At 50.3% G+C, this 17,461-nt stretch overlaps 1 protein-coding gene across 4 annotated transcripts in view; it reads right to left on the bottom strand.

The window, feature by feature from the left end:
- Dop1b (DOP1 leucine zipper like protein B) overlaps positions 1–17,461 on the bottom strand; it is a 100,436-nt gene that overhangs the window by 44,696 nt on the left and 38,279 nt on the right. For all 4 annotated transcript variants that reach the window (XR_003844878.1, XR_003844879.1, XM_021209500.1 and 1 more), the window contains exons 5-16: positions 16,925–17,114; positions 15,224–15,322; positions 14,443–14,566; positions 11,901–12,010; positions 11,221–11,335; positions 8,644–8,764; positions 6,756–6,875; positions 5,937–6,039; positions 5,223–5,414; positions 3,036–3,714; positions 1,084–1,355; positions 480–632 (exon numbers count right to left, since the gene is read on the bottom strand). Coding sequence is in view for 2 of the 4 variants with exons in the window: in XM_021209500.1 (XP_021065159.1) it covers positions 480–632; positions 1,084–1,355; positions 3,036–3,714; positions 5,223–5,414; positions 5,937–6,039; positions 6,756–6,875; positions 8,644–8,764; positions 11,221–11,335; positions 11,901–12,010; positions 14,443–14,566; positions 15,224–15,322; positions 16,925–17,114 (2,278 nt within the window). In the remaining 2 variants the exon portion in view is untranslated. The remainder of the gene's footprint in view (positions 1–479; positions 633–1,083; positions 1,356–3,035; positions 3,715–5,222; positions 5,415–5,936; positions 6,040–6,755; positions 6,876–8,643; positions 8,765–11,220; positions 11,336–11,900; positions 12,011–14,442; positions 14,567–15,223; positions 15,323–16,924; positions 17,115–17,461) is intronic.

Below are 17,461 nucleotides of genomic sequence, written 5' to 3'. Positions count from 1 at the left end.
AAAAAAAAAAAAAAAAAAAGGACTTGGTATTAGTCTGTGTCCAGAATCACATCGAAGTGCTGTGGTCCAAGGAAAACACAGAATACAGTATATTCATGTCCCCTCAAAATATCAGGCCCATGGGCCTTAAAGAACAAGGACAATCAACTGCAGGAAACTCTTGGGAGGTCAAGAACTCTACAAGTAGGCATCTTACAAACAGGTCCAGAGCTTGCACATCCTGACTTTCAGGGAATCGGCAGAATTCTATGGTGAGCCTTAATACAGATGCACCTGCACTATCAGGACCCTAAAAGCAATGGCTCGAGTTCCCAGGAATCTGTCAGCCTGCTTTCATATCACCTGTGCTCACTGGGACATCTACTGAGCCCAGCAGTGACTTAGTTTGAATGGTAACAACCTGCCTTGGGCAGGTAAAGTGGGGCAGACTCAGCAACCCGCTGGCCATAGCAGAGGATACAGATGTAAGAAAGGCTCACCTTGTCGGGGTCCAGGAGGGCGTGGCAGATGATGTCCTCACAGATGTTGGCAGTTGGGGCCAGGCAGTGCAGGCGGTAGAACAGCTCTACACAGGTGATGTGATGTTCACGGGTCTCCTTGTTCAGCTGGTTCCAGAGCACACGAGCCACCCTCTGTAGGGAAAAGGGAGTAGAGACCATGCAAGCACAGGAACACCTGTGCCTTTTCCCTCCTGTGAGCATGCCTTAGAGACTGGCTTCTATCTTGCATGAGATCCATCATCATGTCACAAGACATGGCTGGGACAAAGGAAAAGCCCACCAGGAGTTGCCCAGTCAAGACCCTAACTGCCCCATAACTGGGGCATGGCACAGCGCTGGGCCCCAACTGTCCCGTCAGAGCCTGCTTATAGGGTGAAGGCTACACGCTGAGAGAGACCAGAAGCCACTGCCCTGGCCTGCTGAGAGGCACAGACAACCAGGGCCTGGGATCTGGAGACAGACCAGCAGGTCCCAGGTCCCTCCAACCCCCGGATGACACTGGACATGCTCAACCCCTTTGCCAGTCAGCAATTCTAGTCCGAGGAAACAGCCATGAACCAAACACATTCCCTGGGGGAAATACCTGATAGAAGTCTGTTTTCTCGGCAATGACTTTCAGTATCCCAGGAGCAATGGGAGGGACTGTCACCATCTGTAACTTGCCAAAAAAAGGGTTGTTCCCAGAGGTTTTGTAGCGCTTCATCTTGTCTTCGATGACAAGAGCAAGGGACTGGGAGTGGTTTATCACTTCCAGCAGTGTGGCGATGGCTATGTTCTGGAGGGAGCAGTCGCTCACACAGCAGCAAATTGTCATGAGGGATTTCAGCCACGGTGGAAAACTGCAATCGCTGGCTCCTAAAAGCACACCAGCCAGAGGAGAGGCAAGCAGGTGAGTGTGGCTCCCCTCTTGGATGCCACAGAACCCACTTAGGGCAGGGACCCAAGGCATCTGGACAGCACTGCTAATCTGAAGCTGAGCTACTTGACAAGGTCTTCCTAGGTAACAATCATCTCAGGAGAAGCCTCATCAGAGTGGACCTTTGCTATGTATGCTTTGGGGCTCACTGTCCCAACAGGCCCGTGCTGGAACACCTCATCCCCAGCTGTGACAGGCTCCTGGTGGAACACCTCATCCCCAGCTGTGACAGGCTCCTGGTGGAACACCTCATCCCCAGCTGTNACCTCATCCCCAGCTGTGACAGGCTCCTGGTGGAACACCTCATCCCCAGCTGTGACAGGCTCCTGGTGGAACACCTCATCCCCAGCTGTGACAGGTTGCTGGTGGAACACCTCATCCCCAGCGGTTGACGCTGTTCTGGGAAGCTTTGAAGCCTAGATGCTGGAGGCAGGTCAGTACTGTGGGCCTGCTAAGGCCTGAGGCTGCCTCTATCATCTCTCTCCCTGCTTCCTGCTTCTATCTCTCCTCCCATCACAGGAGGCAGAGCTGCCCAGCTGCTACAGAGACAATCTCCTTAAACCCTCAGCTAAAATACAGCTCTCTTCCCTTAGGTTGCTTCTGTCAGATAATTTGTCTTAGTAACAAAAAGGTAATATCTCTCTATCCCACTGTGCCTGGGTTCTCACTGAGGGAGGAGTCTGTGTGCAGACTGACTGGAGTGTGGTCCAAGGACCCTGGAAGACCAAGGAAGGACTGCACCCAGGCTCAGACAGATGGAGTGTGTCTCTGCTGACATTTTGCTCTGGGGCTTCTGGTTCTGAGCTGAGACAGTATGTTTCTGCTATTTAAAGCACTTAGCTTTGATGGTAGTCATGGCAGACATACAGCTATGGCTCTAACAATACTGGTTATCTTTCATGAGTCAGACCTCTGGGTGGACCAGGCAGGTTTACTGGTATATCCCCCGATCTCTCATCCTGCAGGCTCCTCCACTGTGGAGGAACCATGCTGATGGCAGGAACCACAGTAATTTTGTTGTTTCTCTAGATTCTTGCCTTCCTTGCCCTATTGACCCCCCCAGCGATGGCCAGCCTGGAAAGACACTTAGGGATCATTTGACACATGGATTCACTGGTCACATCTAGCAGTGGCCAACTGCAGACTAAAACCAAGGATTTATGCAGCCATACGGTGATGGCACATGCCTTTATTCCAGCACCTGGGAGGCAGGTAGATCTCTGTGAGCTTGAAGCCAGCCCCTTCTACACAGAAACTAGTTGCCAAGTCAGACACAGTTGACACAGGAGTCAGAAGCAGACACAACAAGTCACTGATGCAGAACAGAAGGAAATGGGCTAGCTGACACAAAGCCCCTAACCAAAGGCGTGGTGTCCAACATGCTTCTGATTCCAGAGTTTTCAGATTTGGGGGTGTTTGCAGAGTTACTGGGTGATCTTCCCTAATCTAAAATGACCCAAAAGCATGCACCTGTGTCAAAAGGTTTGGATTTCTGATCAATTGGACTAAGAGGGTTTTCCCTGCCCCCTTCTGGGTGGACATGACTGTGTAGTTGAACATCAAGCCTGTCACAGAACTCCCAACTGACTGACCACGCAATGGGAGGACCTCCCTCTCACCTGGAGTCTGGAAGAGCGTCTCACATAGCTGCTCAGTCTCCTCCTCAGACAGATACACAGGGAAGGTGGCACAGTCCAACAGCAGGTGGCAGGCGGCAGCCAAGGCCTCCCGGCAATCCTCCTTGGAGCCCACCAACTCAACGACCACCTGGTCAACACCCCATTCTGTTGCTGCCTTCCTGTGTGGACTGCTGGGCACAGACAACAGTGACTCTGAGCTTCTTGTCTTAAAGGGAGACCCCCGAACTGTGAACAAGTCCGAAAGCATCTGTTTAAACTGGGGCACGGTAATGGGCTTGGGATCCCAGGAGCTCTTCCTGCCAGGGTGCTCGGAGCTCTGTGTCTGTCCCTTGTTGCTCTTCCCTGGGGGCTCTTCAGGCTTGTTTTCCTCCCCAGACACAGTCAGCGATGCTGCAAAGATGTTCTTGCTAGCAAAGTTTGCAATGAGCTCCTGGATGCAAAGAAACGTTGCCTGCATGGTCCCGTCTTTCTTCCAGATGTCGTCTCTTTCCGCAGACACCCGAGGCACCCTGAGGTGCTCAGAGAGCTCTGGCGATGAGGCACTGAGCCCGATCCCACTGTCTTCAGACTTCAGTGGGGGAAAGGAAGGCTCCTCATCACCCGCTACCACGACCTCCGTTTCCATAGTGATGCCACTGCTTCTTCCTTTTACTGGACTCTGAAAGACAAGGAAAGCCCCATCTCTCATCACGCACGCTCCTCTGCTGTGCAGGAACTGTGCCGATGGCAGTAACCACAGTAATTTGGTTGTTTCTCTAGATTCTTGCCTTCCCTGCCCTGTTGACGACTGACCCCCCCCCCCCCCCGGAAAGTCACTTAGGGATCATTTGACACATGGATTCACTGGTCACATCTAGTGGTGGCCAACTGCAGACTAAAACCAGGAATTTACGCAGCCACATGGTGGTGGCACACCCTTTTAATCTTAGCACTTGGGAGGCAGAGGTAGGCAGATCTCTCTGAGTTTGAGGCTAGCTTGGTCTACAAAGTAAGTTCCAGGACAGCTAGGACTACACAGAGAAACCCTGTCTTGAAAAACCAACCGATCAACCAACCAACCAACCAACCACTAAACCCAGGAGCTCTCCCATCTCCTTCCCACCCTCTCTCCAGAGAGAACTAGAAGATGCCACTGTGCATGTGGCCTGACCTCTCCTCAGACCTCCACATACCACTGTCTACCTGTCTGTCTACAGCACTAACAACTTTTCTCCGAACTCTCACCCCTAGGGAGCAGTCTGCCTCAATGCTCCCCTTGAGCCTCAAACACCAAGTGTTCATCTGGTGTGGCAGCACCTCTCACCATTTCAAGGATGTAATCATGGCCCTTCAGTTGCAGCCCATGGATCAAACTGTATCCTTTGGAGACAATGGCACCCTGACCGCAAACCTTCTCGACCTTGGTCACGGGAAATGGTTACAGTACAGTCCACACACACAGAAATCACAAGCTAGATACTGCTATAGCAAACAGACAAGGATGCATCTGTGGCACAGTCAGAGAAAAACAGACAGAGTGACAGACAGAGTGGCCACACACTGCAGGTTATGATGCATGCGCCGCCCAGATAGACGTTCACACTCTATCCTCTGCAGCCTGTAGTGGGGCCTTATCTGAGGAAAGGCTGTTAAAGGCTGGTAAGTGGAGGCATCTGGGTGACCTAAATCCAAACAGGCTGTGTCTTCATAAAAAGAGGGGAACTTGGCAGCCTGCACACAGAACACCATGTACATGTAAATGCAGAGATGGGGTGGAGGCCATACGATTATGACAAGCCTGAAGTACCACAGATGGTCAGCAAACCCAGGAGAAGCTTCTGAAGGGCCACACAGCACTGAGAAAAGAGCTCTGAGCTTCAAACTGAGAAGCCGCGCTGCCGATTGAGGGCACACTCTGACTTGCACGCTAAGTGACAATTGCACGTTAAGTGACAAGTCCCATCAAGCATACGCACTCACGACGGAAGGGCTGCTGTAGTCATTGGCATGTGTAGTCACTCGTGGAGTCTATGCTACCCTGGAGAGAGTGAAATGAAGATCATCTGCACTAAAGCTTCTACATCCTCAACTCAGTGGCTGCACATCTTCTTGTCCACAGCGATCTCCGGGCTGATTACCTCCCACTCCTCGGAAGCACCGAGCACGCCTGCGTCCTGAAGCACATACCGAGTTCCTGCTGCTGGGCTCCAGATCCAGGTAGGAGGGCGGCATCTGGACTTTGCTTAGCACCTTGAAACATGTCTTCAAGGCGTGTGTGAGCTCAGGTAAGCTCAGGGCCTCCACCTCCTCAGCAAGAGGCTGCAGCAGGCAGCCAAGCACCTGTGGGAGGTACTGAGTCTGCACCTCTGAGTAGAGTTCCTGGAACACAGAAGTAGCCGTTACTCACCGTGGAAAAGCAAGCACCTCAGACTGTCTGAGTGTTTCACACTCATCCCAAACCCAGGATGTGCCCTCTCCTTCAGCTGAGTTTATCTCTGGATAAAATACCAAGGCTGCCACAAGCAGTCTACGTTAAATATGTTCATTGTCCCCTCTAAAACTGCAGCCCCAGTTCACCAACTGGTGTCCACACCTTAGCTTAGCCAGGCCCAGAAATGAATCCTTTTAATTAAAACAGAAAAATGAGCCAGCCAAAACCAAACCAAACCAGAACAAAAAACCAAACCAGCAAGAATGCAAGAAGCCTGGGATCCCAGCTCAGAGGTAAGAGGCCACCATGAAAAAGAACTGTGACCATCTGTCTGCACCACACCACATGGACCCAGAAACAGTCCTGTGCATGTGTAGTCACTTGCCCATACACGCAGGATTAACAGAACAGGCTGGAAAGACTGAAGAGAGCTGGGAGGGAAACCGAGAGCAGGCATTCAGTGTACCTACCAAGGGAATCACATCCAGGAGGAACACCAGGAGGGTGCAGAGCTCTGAGACAGTGGGGGGAGGGCTGATGGCTTCTCCAATAGCCGTGGTCTGCGTCACTGGTCTATGTTAACCATAGGAGAGAGAGTTAATCCCTCCACAGTTACTGAAAACTTTGTCCTCCCCCACCCCTTTTTTTTAAAGACAGGTTTTCTTTGTGTGGCCCTGTTGTCCTATAACTCACTCTGTAGCCCAGGCTGTCCTGGAACTCAGAGCTCTGCCTACCTCTGCCTCCCTGTGCTGGAATTAAAGAAAACAAAATGCCACTTTTCAGGAGGTTGGCCAGGAGTTCATGGCAGGCTCTGTAGCCACAGGACACAGGTGGCTAAAGTTTACATGGGTAGGAGCAGGGGCCCATGCAGGACTCACACAGGATTCTCAGTGGCACAAAGCTCATCAGGACAGCCTAACACATGAGCACTCTGACCCATCACTCACTAACTGCAGCAAGGACGTAAGACTGAAGAGTACAGTGCAGCAGTGGAGACTGTGCCTAAGTCGAGCAAAGCCTGGGCTCGCGGAAGCTGTACTGATCACCACGAGGGAACGGGCAGAGGGCTTTCTAAAGTTAGACCCTAGTGAATAATAAGGTGGCCCAGGATCCTGTGACACAGAAAGTCTCTGTCCTATGGTTAGAGTCCTGCGTGCCTTCCTTCCATCCCTGTGGCCACTGGACACTGGCGGTCAGGAGAGACCACTGAGAGTCACTTGGGCTGAGACCCCGGCCTCCAGGCAGCCACGGAGCCACCCACCTGCTCGCTGTTCACACATGTCACTCACCTGAAGCACGCCTCAAAACAGCGTGCCATGTAATCCCACAGGAAGTCCGAGCTGAGTGATGAGACCAGCAAGTTGACCGTCTTCACAATCTCTGAGGCGTGTCTGTTTTCTTTGATTGTGCTGCAAGTAGAAGAGGGAGATTAACTGAACACACCACCAGAGGATCCATGTTACAGAGCATGGTGTCTGAAGCAGCCTCCTCCGGCTCTGCTCTTGCCTCTGACAGACTCAGAAAGCATTTCCACAGTGCCTTTGCTCCTGAATAACGCTTTTAGAACCTTTCTATCTGTTCTTTGGAAATTTGATACATATACGAAATGTAGCAAATCAAGCCTACCCTCCCCCTCCTGTGCTGCCCTCCTTCATGTCTGATCTCTTTTTTCTTTCTGTAAATAATACACTGAGTCCAATTATCACTGCCTGAATGTGGGCAACCTGCAGGCAGCTGCGACTCTGAAGAAACAGTGTCCTTACTCACAGATCCCCTTAGATGTAACAGATGAAGAGTTATGGTGGGAAGAGTGTAACATTCAGCAAGATGCCCCCAGCTCCCTGCCCAACTGCAGGTTCAGCAGGGAGATTTGGCTACAGTTTTATACCCTTCCTTACTATGATGCTGGATGTTAAACTCAGGGCCCGGGACACACCAGCCAAGTGTTCACCACTGAGCTACATCCTCAGCACATTGCTGATGTTTTAAATGTGTTTCTGCGGCTCAGTAAAGCATTCTAGGGAATGCTACAGAAATCCTCATGTGGGTGTACAAAGAGACATAACTATTTAATAACAGAAAAAGGTAGAAGTCATGTGCAAGGTGGTGTCTATCAGTAAGAGACTGTTCGCTCCCTCGGGATTTAATTACTGACAGGTTCCTGATGAGGGTCAGCACATTCCACAGCACACAGTGGAGAGCTGTACTTAGACACCATGCAACCCCACCTTTGGGCTGGAAGGTGGGGTTGGTATGTTTAAACATGTAGGAGAGATCCAGAAAGAAGCGAGAACCTTTTTTTTTCCTTGAAGGATGGAAGGATTATGGAACACAATGTCTTTGTTGGTTTTTGTTTTTTATATAAATATAACCAGTAATCCTGGACCTCCTTTTTTTTTTTTTTTTAAGATTTATTTATTATTATATGTAAGTACACTATAGCTGTCTTCAGACAGTCCAGAAGAGGGCATCAGATCTTGTTACCGATGGTTGTGAGCCACCATGTGGTTGCTGGGATTTGAACTCCAGACCTTCGGAAGAGCAGTCGGATGATCTTCCCCACTGAGCCATCTCACCAGCCCCCGTCTATGTTGGTTTTTGATAGCTTCAAATATCAAGCTATTCTACACAAACATCTATTGCTTTTATATTTAAAAAGAAAGAAAAGAAAACCCTCTTATTTGAGAGAGGGAAAAAAACCAGTGTAATACATACTGCTCGGGACTTTACCATGAATCAACAAGAAAACAGGAGAAATAAATTTTTGGCTACATAGTGAATTAAACTATGTAGCCAAGGATGGCCTTGAGCTAATGGTTCACTCTGCCTAATGGCTCCCAGAGACACCCCTTCTAGCATCTTGACCAGCCCTCAGTGTCTTGCCTTGGTCTCATCTCCCCCTTATTTCTGAACTTCCTCCCTCCCATCTTCCAATTCCCCTTCTCCCTGGGCCTCACCATGTGTATACAATAGATTAAGTGGCCTTTGCTGGATGGCATTCACTGCTGCAGCTGAGGGAGGGGCCAGGCTAAGCTCTCCTCATGTATAGAAGGAAGGAACTGTCATGGATGCTCTGACCTGTGGCCTGCCCACCCTCTCAACACTGCATGGCTCTTACTGAAGAGCAGAGAAGGACCACGGGGCAGGGTGACTGAGATGAAGAAGCTGAGCTCATACCTTATTAGCGGATTCCCACTCTGAGTGTAGCTAAGCTTAAGGTCAGCGCCGAGGACATCATGGCAGTAAGAATAAAAGGCCCTGATGACTTCCAGAAATAAATTCTCAACCACCTGAGGTCCTGAAATCAGTAGAAGACAGTTAGAGAAGGATAGTAATATACTTAAATGTTTGAGATGTGGTCTCTAGCCCAGGCGGGCCTCAAACTCACTACATAGCCAAGGATTACTGCAAACTTCTGATCCTCCTGTCTCTATGTCCCGAGTGCTGCAAAAAAAATCAGGGTTCTGCCAACATGCCCAACTTGTGAGTAAGAGGTTGTGCGGAACTAAGGTTTCCACCATGCTAGGTAGGCACGCTTCCACGTGAGCTAGGCTCAGCCATCAAATTTTAAACCGAGGCAGACACACAAAGCACATGGAGCACCTCCATACACATGGCTTCTAAGACACACAGATGCAACCAAGGGCAAAGGCAACAGCAGTGGAACAACGCCTGGGCAAACAGCCAGTGGTGCCACTGTGTGTGTGAGGCTGAGCAGGGACTGTGCTGCTCTCCCTGACTACGCAAGGTGAAAGGTCACAGCGGGTTGAGTGGGTGGCTTGAGGTCACTTCTGCTGGGTGGAGACTGCAGAACTTGACATGCTCCAAACCTGTGATCTGCTGGCCAACATCCCTGAGGAGAGACCCACAGAGAAGGAGCAGCTGCCTGCTCTCAGCTAGAGCAAGAACACAGAACAATGTCAACACCGACGGCTCACGAGGAGCCATGGAACTGAGCCAGCCGCGTGTCAGAGCAGTGGCCTGGCCCACTGGGTAGAGCACGGGGGCAGGGTTTTCAAAGCTGACTTCTCATGAGCATACCCAGAGGGATGAGAGCCTACCCACTCTCAGCTTTTCTCTGTGCAAATGGCCACAGCACACTTATCTTTCATGGGTATGACTTTCCAGGCTGTGACCTAAGCTGTGGCTTCACCAAGCAACTGCTCTACCACTGGCCTGCGCTCTTATGCTTCTCACAGAATCACAGTGTGCCTCTCAGAGAACTTTTTATAAGCGCTCTGCTGTCCTGGAAGGGTGCCTAATGCTCTCTTCCTACCACAGGCAGCTCTGTAGCCCTCCTCCACAGGGGAGACAGGACATGGCTAAAGCCCACCTGTTTCAAGAATGGACAGGACCTAGCATAGAGTGACTGCCTGTGTACAATCAACCTGTCTAGCTATGGGTACATCCCTTAGACAACTAAACCAGACAGAAGAGCAAACCTAACAACCATTTGAAATGAAGCTGACCACTCTCCTTGTCTAGACAGTAGGACCTGGAGCCTAGCTACAGGCACAGCAGCTTGGCTCTCCGCAGGACAGCAGCTTGGCTCTCCGCAGGGCAGCTCTCACCCAAAACATATTCCTCCTAATGCTAAGTCCTACGCCTTCTTTGAATACCTCCCCAAACCATACAGCAAGTTCCAAACGAGCTAACGGCACCTGATTCACAGGCTAAAATGTGACTTGACAGAGCCAGAGTTTCTTCCAGGTACAGAGAAACCTATCGTGAGCCACTGCTAGCTGATGGAGGCAGGAGGGGAGGCAAAGAGAATGAGTCCAGCGCAGACTTCTAGCAGGAAAGGCTCACACTATGGGTTGGTTAAGCCACAGGGGCTCACAGCTCAGCAAGGATCACATTTGTTACATGCCGAGCATCTCAGGGCATCTGTGCTCAGCACTGCCAGGCCAGACATACTTCCTGAAAGGAAGGCTTGGGCATTGAGTGACCTCGGGCAAATAGCTCTCCCTCTGTAAAATGGGTAGTACAAGATGTCCCACCTCCACGTTGGAGGTGTGGAGACACAGGCAAGTCACCTAGAACAAAATTACTGCTGAAGAAAAAAATCTAAAAAAACAAAAAGGCAAGCAGGATCTGTCTCCATGTGTCAGTGTCTGAAGACACCTTCCACCAAGACTAACAGCCCAAGTAACTCCCAGGACCACATGGTAGAGGGCCGACTCCTGAAAGCTGCCCTCTGACCTCCGCACGTACACCATAGTGTGCCTGAGCACACGTGAGAGCGTACACACATGCAGAGTACGTAATACATGCCATGATTTTTAGAGAACTAGATCGATTGTGGTGTTATGTCTATAATCCCAAGACTTTGGAGGCCGATGCAGGAGATGATGGACCCACTATCTAAAAAACCCCAAGCAAAGGCGCACAGACTCCCCAGCGCCTGGGGCGCCCCTTCCATCTGCACAGGGAATCACTGTCGTCTCCTGCTGCCCTAGTGCAGCTCACTGCCTCACTATGCATAACGACCAGAGGGTTGCAGGGCCTAAGAATGCTCCTGCCTCTGCTCTGACCAGAGGGTGCACATACACTGGCCTCTTACAAAACTCCCGACCTTGCAATGCGGTGGACGGATAGGGGATGGGGGGGTCTCTGTCCTGTTATCGGGCTCTGGTGACTGCACATCAGAACTGATAGTGAAGAGCAAGAGGGAGGGGTCACAGTGTGTGTAAGAGCGATTCTCTCGGAACAGTGATGCAGATCTGTCCCAAGGCAGTGGCTTTCCCATGTTACCTATTTCCGGCTTATCCAGCAGACTGACAAGGATTCGGAAAGGCTTCAGATACGCATGGTGGCGCTCCTCCAAGTCAGCGTCTAAGAACTTCTGGTGCAGTATCTCAGCCAGGGCCTGTGTGTTTGTTCATAAAGCACATATTAGGGGACAGTATGTGGCAGAGTTCGGGTTAAAATATAATATATATATGGTAGGGCACAGCATTATTAGTTAAACACTCTGGGAGAAAATGAAGACCAGCCCCAGCCCATTACACATGCATGTTGGTCCTTCAGGGATCACACCCATTGTCTGCTTTGAGGACTCAAAGAAATGCACTGAAGCTACGAGGCTCAGTGGATGGACTGCCTGCCGGGCACGTATGAAGTTCTGGGTTCAGTGCCTAGCACTGTATAAACTAGACACAGTGGCACACACCAGTGCTTCAGAGGTGGGCTGGAGGATGGCAAGTTCAGTCATCCTAGGCTATGTAGTGAGTCTGAGGCCAACGTGGGAAATGTGACACCTTGACTTAAAGAATTAGCATCACCACCACCACCAACAACAAACAAACAACAAACAAACAAAAAAATCCCAACCCAAACCAAACCAAAAAACAGAAAGGAAGAAAAAAAGAAAAATACTTTAATGGGAAATGTTCTAATTATGGTCAAATTTCCATTTTTAGAAATGGTTTTACCTCAACTAAAAGATCCTTGGAGTATTTATCAAAAAAGTATGAGCATTGGTCTTCGTAAGAATTTGAAATTTCAGATTTTGGCACAATGGTATTTCCTTTAATGTCTGAACCTATAAAAGAATAAACACCACAGGCTGTAAGAAGATACGGTATTGTGCAGAATCTTCCTGCTGTGGTATTTTAGTCAGTACAATTCCTTCAACAAACAAGCGAAGTCAGCCACAGTCACACCTCCCTTCCCGGGAAGGTGCATGCACTAGAAGGTGCCCTCCATGGAGCCCGCGGGCATCTGACAGTGGTGTTCTGGCTCAGGAGCAGGCAGGGAGAACCCAGCCCAGCGGGTATAGGCCTAGCCTGCCCAAGCACTCACTGCCCTTCTACAGCACGTTTATAAGACTGGAACAAAGGTCATTTTCACACTGTGATGTACTTCTCCAGCACTCCCTAATAGCAAGGCAGACTGCCTGACTGACTGCCTGCCCTCACTTTGGGCTCTGGATCAGTTAGTGGATCTTCAGGGTAAGGAAGACCATTCTTGTGGAATAAGCAGAAAGTTGAGGTTCCCAGTCACAGATAAGCAAGGCCTGACACTTTCTCTATACATAGACTGCCACCTTCTTCCTCCTCTTCCTCCTCTTCCCCCCCCCTCCTCCCCCCTCCTCCTCCTCTTCAAGACAAGAGTTTCTTTGTGCAGGGCTGGCTGTCCTATAGACTAAGCTGACTTCAAACTACCTGCCTCTGCCTCCTGACTGCGGGAGATTAATACCACCCAGCTAGAATCCCATGTTCTAACAGATGAGTGCTCACAAACTCATCCTTTAAAAAAAAAAAAAAAAAAAAAAAAAAAAAAAAAAAACTTAAAAGGGCCCTGGCACAGCCAGGTGGTGGTGGTGCACGCCTTTAATCCCAGCACTTGGGAGGCAGAGGCAGGTGGATTTCTGAGTTCGAGGCCAACCTGGTCTACAGAGTGAGTTCCAGGACAGCCAGGGCTACACAGAGAAACCCTGTCATGAAAAGAGGGGCCTGGCGCATGCCTCAAAGGTGAGGAGCACATGCTGTTTTTGTAGAGACCTGAGATCAGCTCCCAGCACCCACAGTAAGAGGCTCACAATAGCCTGTAACTCCAGCTCCAGGGAATCTGGCAGCTTCTTCTGGCCTCTGCAGGTACTGCACTTACATGCACAAATACAGTCGACACTAGTATGTGCATGCACATGCACACACACACACACACAATTTTTAAAAAATCTAAAATTTCCAAAGAAACCTGGGGGTGTCTGAAGCCCTGCATCCCCGTCCGCCCCCACCTCTGCCCAGTGCTGCATACACTGTCTGGATGCTTGTAATCACAGCACTTGGGAGGCTGAGGCTTGGAGGACAGAAGTACAAGGTCTAAGGCTCTCCTGTAAATTCAAGGCCAGCCCGAGACACAAGAAATCCTACCCCTTTACCCCCAAAACCAACAACAAAACACCATGAGCCTGCAGTCACTCATCTTGAAATGAGTGCTCATAGACACTTCCTTACAGTGTGACTTTGCACGTCTCACAACTAGGGGGAAGTGACAAGGAACCCTGAGGCAGATCCTGAGATCAGTGTGGTAAGATCCATACACACCCTGGAGATCAAGGAAAGCTGTGGAGGGGCTGGGGTGAGGTTCAGTGGCCACAAACCTGCTGAGCATGCTTGAAGCCTCATGTTCCATCCACATGAGGACATTTTCTTTTTTTAACACACATAAACATCAGAAGTTATACATAAACATAGCAAGTTACACATAAAAATGCTTTCCTTTGGCTTTCTAGTCCCTGAGCTCTGTTCCTGGAGTCTTCCAACCAACAGCCAAGGGCTGCCTACAGGTTTTCAAGTTGAATACATAAACACTGCACAGAGATGCAGTCTGGGGATTCTCCTGATCTTGTTATGCAAATCATTCCCCTGTCCCTCCTCCCCCATGCCTAACTCTCCTCCATCCTCACATGGATTTCATAATGTTCTAGGGCTTCCTCCTCATGAACCTCAGCCCACGAAACGTCCCTACGGAGCACACAGCACAAGCTTCCGCCTCCTCTTCTCTTCTCTTTGTGCTGAGGATTGGACCCAGGCTTTGTACATGCCAAGGAAGCCCCTACTGCTCAGCCTTGTTTAATTTAGGGTCTTACTATGCAGCTCAGCTTAGCCATTCCAAATTTGTAACCCTCTTGCCTTGGCCTTCCCCTTGCCCTTTGGTTAATACATGTGTTCCATCACACCTGGCTTCTCATTAAATATAATTTAGCTGCAGATTTCTGGTATTTCTGTCTAGCTCTTAAATTGAAACTCATTTGGAATTTTAAAACCTCAGTTACTTTTCTAAACAAACAAAGAAACAAACAGCTGCAGATAAGCACAGCTCCTGTAAGAGACCAACCTCAACTGACCAGGGCTGTATTTGTATTAGTCATTGCTGTTTTCCCACAGTTCATGATTCAGAGACATCACTAAGGGCATCATTTAGTCCGCAGAGCAGCTCTGAGGCACATGCTCACACACTGCTCAGTACCTAGTAACCAGGCGTAGAGTCTTCTGTTGAGGGACATGTCCCTTCTCAGGAGTGTCTGGGTGGCGGCTGAGAGAATGTGCACAACATCCTGTCTGAGTAGAGGGATGGCCCGCTCATCAGGGTCCTATTGGAAGGATGGAGAGAACATTACCTCAAGGGAATGCTGAGCAGGCTTCTAACTTTTGACATGTGGCTTTACTTAACCATCCATCCCCAAAAGATCACTGTCAAGAGACTGGCTGTCCCCAGTCAATGTCTGCCTGCTGGCACTCCACCTGGAGGGACAGACTAAGGTGCAGGGAGCTGAGGGAACTTTAAGGGAGTTATCAGCTACACAAGGTCCCTTCCCAGTGCTATAGAAGCAGTATGGCTGCTGGGGAGGAGACTCTTCCATGAAGGCTGTGAGTCTCAGAGGGGTACCCAGGGAGCCTCCATGTCTCTGAAATGCCAGGGCAGACCCTTCCCTCTATGGCACCCACATTCCTGCTAGTGACCCCAACAAAACCATCGTCTCCCCAGCCCCACCAAGCTGGGTCTTGGTGACAGCATACTCTAGCTATTCGTTGTTGCCCTATCTGGCATGAAGAAACATCTGTTCACCTCTTCCCAGGAGAAGTAACATGATGCCCACAAAAAACGAGAAAAGGCCATTGATGGTCTGAGGTGAGCAGAGACTGCCAAGTGGTTGAACAGTCTCTGTGACTAAACTGTTAGGGACACCTGCACCTGCCTTTGCCTTTGAAGTAAGAGGAAAGTGTCCAGAAGGGCAAACATGACTCACCAGGCAGGTATAAAATGGGAAGAAAAACAGGATGATTTCTAGATTATTTCTTTGCACAAGAACATTGGCGTCTAGTAGTGAAGCACACAGGGATCTCACCTGAAATGACAAATCACAGAGCTTGTTCCAAAGACACCTGATGCTCTCCGTGTCTATGCTATGCAGCCATAAAAGTAAGTAACGCAGACTAGGAGTCTTGGGGTGGCACTGGATCACACAGGAGATGAGAACAGGGCTTTGAGCTCTAAGGACTATGGGGCTATATGACCACAGGAACCTCACGTAAAACCAAAGGAAGACACATGGTCCAGTGGACCCCAAGTCAAGGCAGTACCAACCAAGTAAGAGTCCTCTCTCAATAAAGGTGTCTCTCTGTGCCTCAGGAGGGGACGGCTGCACTGAGGCTGAAAGCCACACACACAGGCTTGTGGAGAGAACAGGTGATCGGTCGGTCAGCTGGGAGCAGACAACGAGGAAGTCCTGACCTGGGACTGTGTGAGCCACAGAGCCACAAGCACAGGACAGGTGTGCGCAAAGCCACGCTTTACAAAAGCAATCTCTTAAAGAGCTGGTGAGAGTGGGGCAGAGGATGCCAGTGGAGGACTGCTGGCCAGAGAGACTTAGGCAGGTCAGACGACAAGCAGGCCAGATCCACAGGCAGGAAAGAGGGAGACACGCACACAGGGGTCTCTGATATCCCAATCACAACTTGAGGGCTCTTTAATTCTATCATGTGGTCCTGAGAAAGATCTGGTCGGAAAGTTCTACCAACCCTCAGCAGACAGCAATGCCTGCTAGCTCCAGACTTTGTAACCCATTGATTTAATCTGAGAACACTGTTTAAAGTGTGGGTCCACTACCGGGTGGTGATAGGAGGCATGGCCGGGTTGGGAAAGATAAAGGTCTGGGATGCTCACATTACAAAACTTATGAGGAGGTCTGTAGCTGCCAGGGAAGGCAGATTACCTTCACAGGCCTGGAAAAGGAGGCTGGGGAACCCCGAGCTTTAGGTGTGAGGGCAGCCAAAGTGGACTGACTGGGGCAGAAAACAGAGCCAGGAATCATCAGGACACCGGAGCAGGGGAAGAGGCAGTTTCAACATGAATAAGGAAGGAGTGATTGATGCAGGGCATGGGAGGAAACAAAACTAGAGGCACAGAAGGGACCCCCAGCAGAGGCTGCTGAGTACCTGTGCACACAGCCATTGGCCACCCACCAAGGAGCCATGCCGCCAGGGTGGGAGAGCTGGCTCAGTGGGCAGAGTCTGTGCTGCTCTTCCACAGGACAGGGCCCGATTTTAGTCCCCAGTACCCACGCCAGCTCCCAGAGTGCTAACATCTTCTTCTGCACTCTTTGGTGCACATTCATTCTCAGTCTCTCTTTCTCTGTGTCAGTCTGTCTTTCCGTCTCTCTGTCTTTCTGTCTGTCTGTCTGTCTGTCTGTCTGTCTCTCTCTCTCTCTCTCTCTCTCTCTCTCTCACACACACACACACACACNACACACACACACACACACACACACACACACTCACGTATAAAATATTAAGTGGAAAGCAAACCATCCTCATGTATGGCAGCTGCCCCTTACCTTGCTTGGCAGCTCACCATCACACACATGCAGTCTTGGAATGTCTCCACTGCTCGCTTCTCCCTGATGGAGAAGCCACACCCACCCCTCTTGGGCAGCGAGGGAAGCACCTACCGTGAGCTGGTAATCAGTACCCAGCATGTACTTCTGTTCCTTGCCTGGTGAGTCCCTGCTGATGTGGTTCACCACGAACAAGGAGGCAGGGAGGCGGATGGAAGGGCTCGTCAGAACACTCCCCCACAGGGCAGCATAGAACACCTCTCGGCCCACGACCACAGACAGTCTCAGGAGCAGGGCGTCGGTTCTGTTGGTGAGAGATGACGAGGTTTCAGGGTTCCTCCCACCTCCTGCACTGTGTGAGCACCACTCATGAGGTCCATCCTGAGGAAGAGCACCCTGGACAGGAACCCCCATCTTCCTGTCACCCCAGACTGCTGTCATCTCTACACTGCTGTACTTTCCATGCACCAGCTGGTGCATCCAGATTTGCTAACACAAACATGTCGCCCAGAGGTGCAGCTTCCTACCCAACATGTAATATGTGACCAGTCACACATGAGGCTCTGGGGATGGAATTCAGGTTGCTGGGCCTGACAGCAAGTGCCTTTACTCAGTGAGCCACTGTCCCCTTTATAACATAATAGATTTATT

Source organism: Mus pahari, chromosome 12, assembly GCF_900095145.1.
Source record: "Mus pahari chromosome 12, PAHARI_EIJ_v1.1, whole genome shotgun sequence".
NCBI classification, from domain to species: Eukaryota; Metazoa; Chordata; class Mammalia; order Rodentia; family Muridae; genus Mus; species Mus pahari.
Note: the sequence above shows the minus strand (reverse complement) of the source record. Positions and strands in the feature narration are given on the sequence as shown.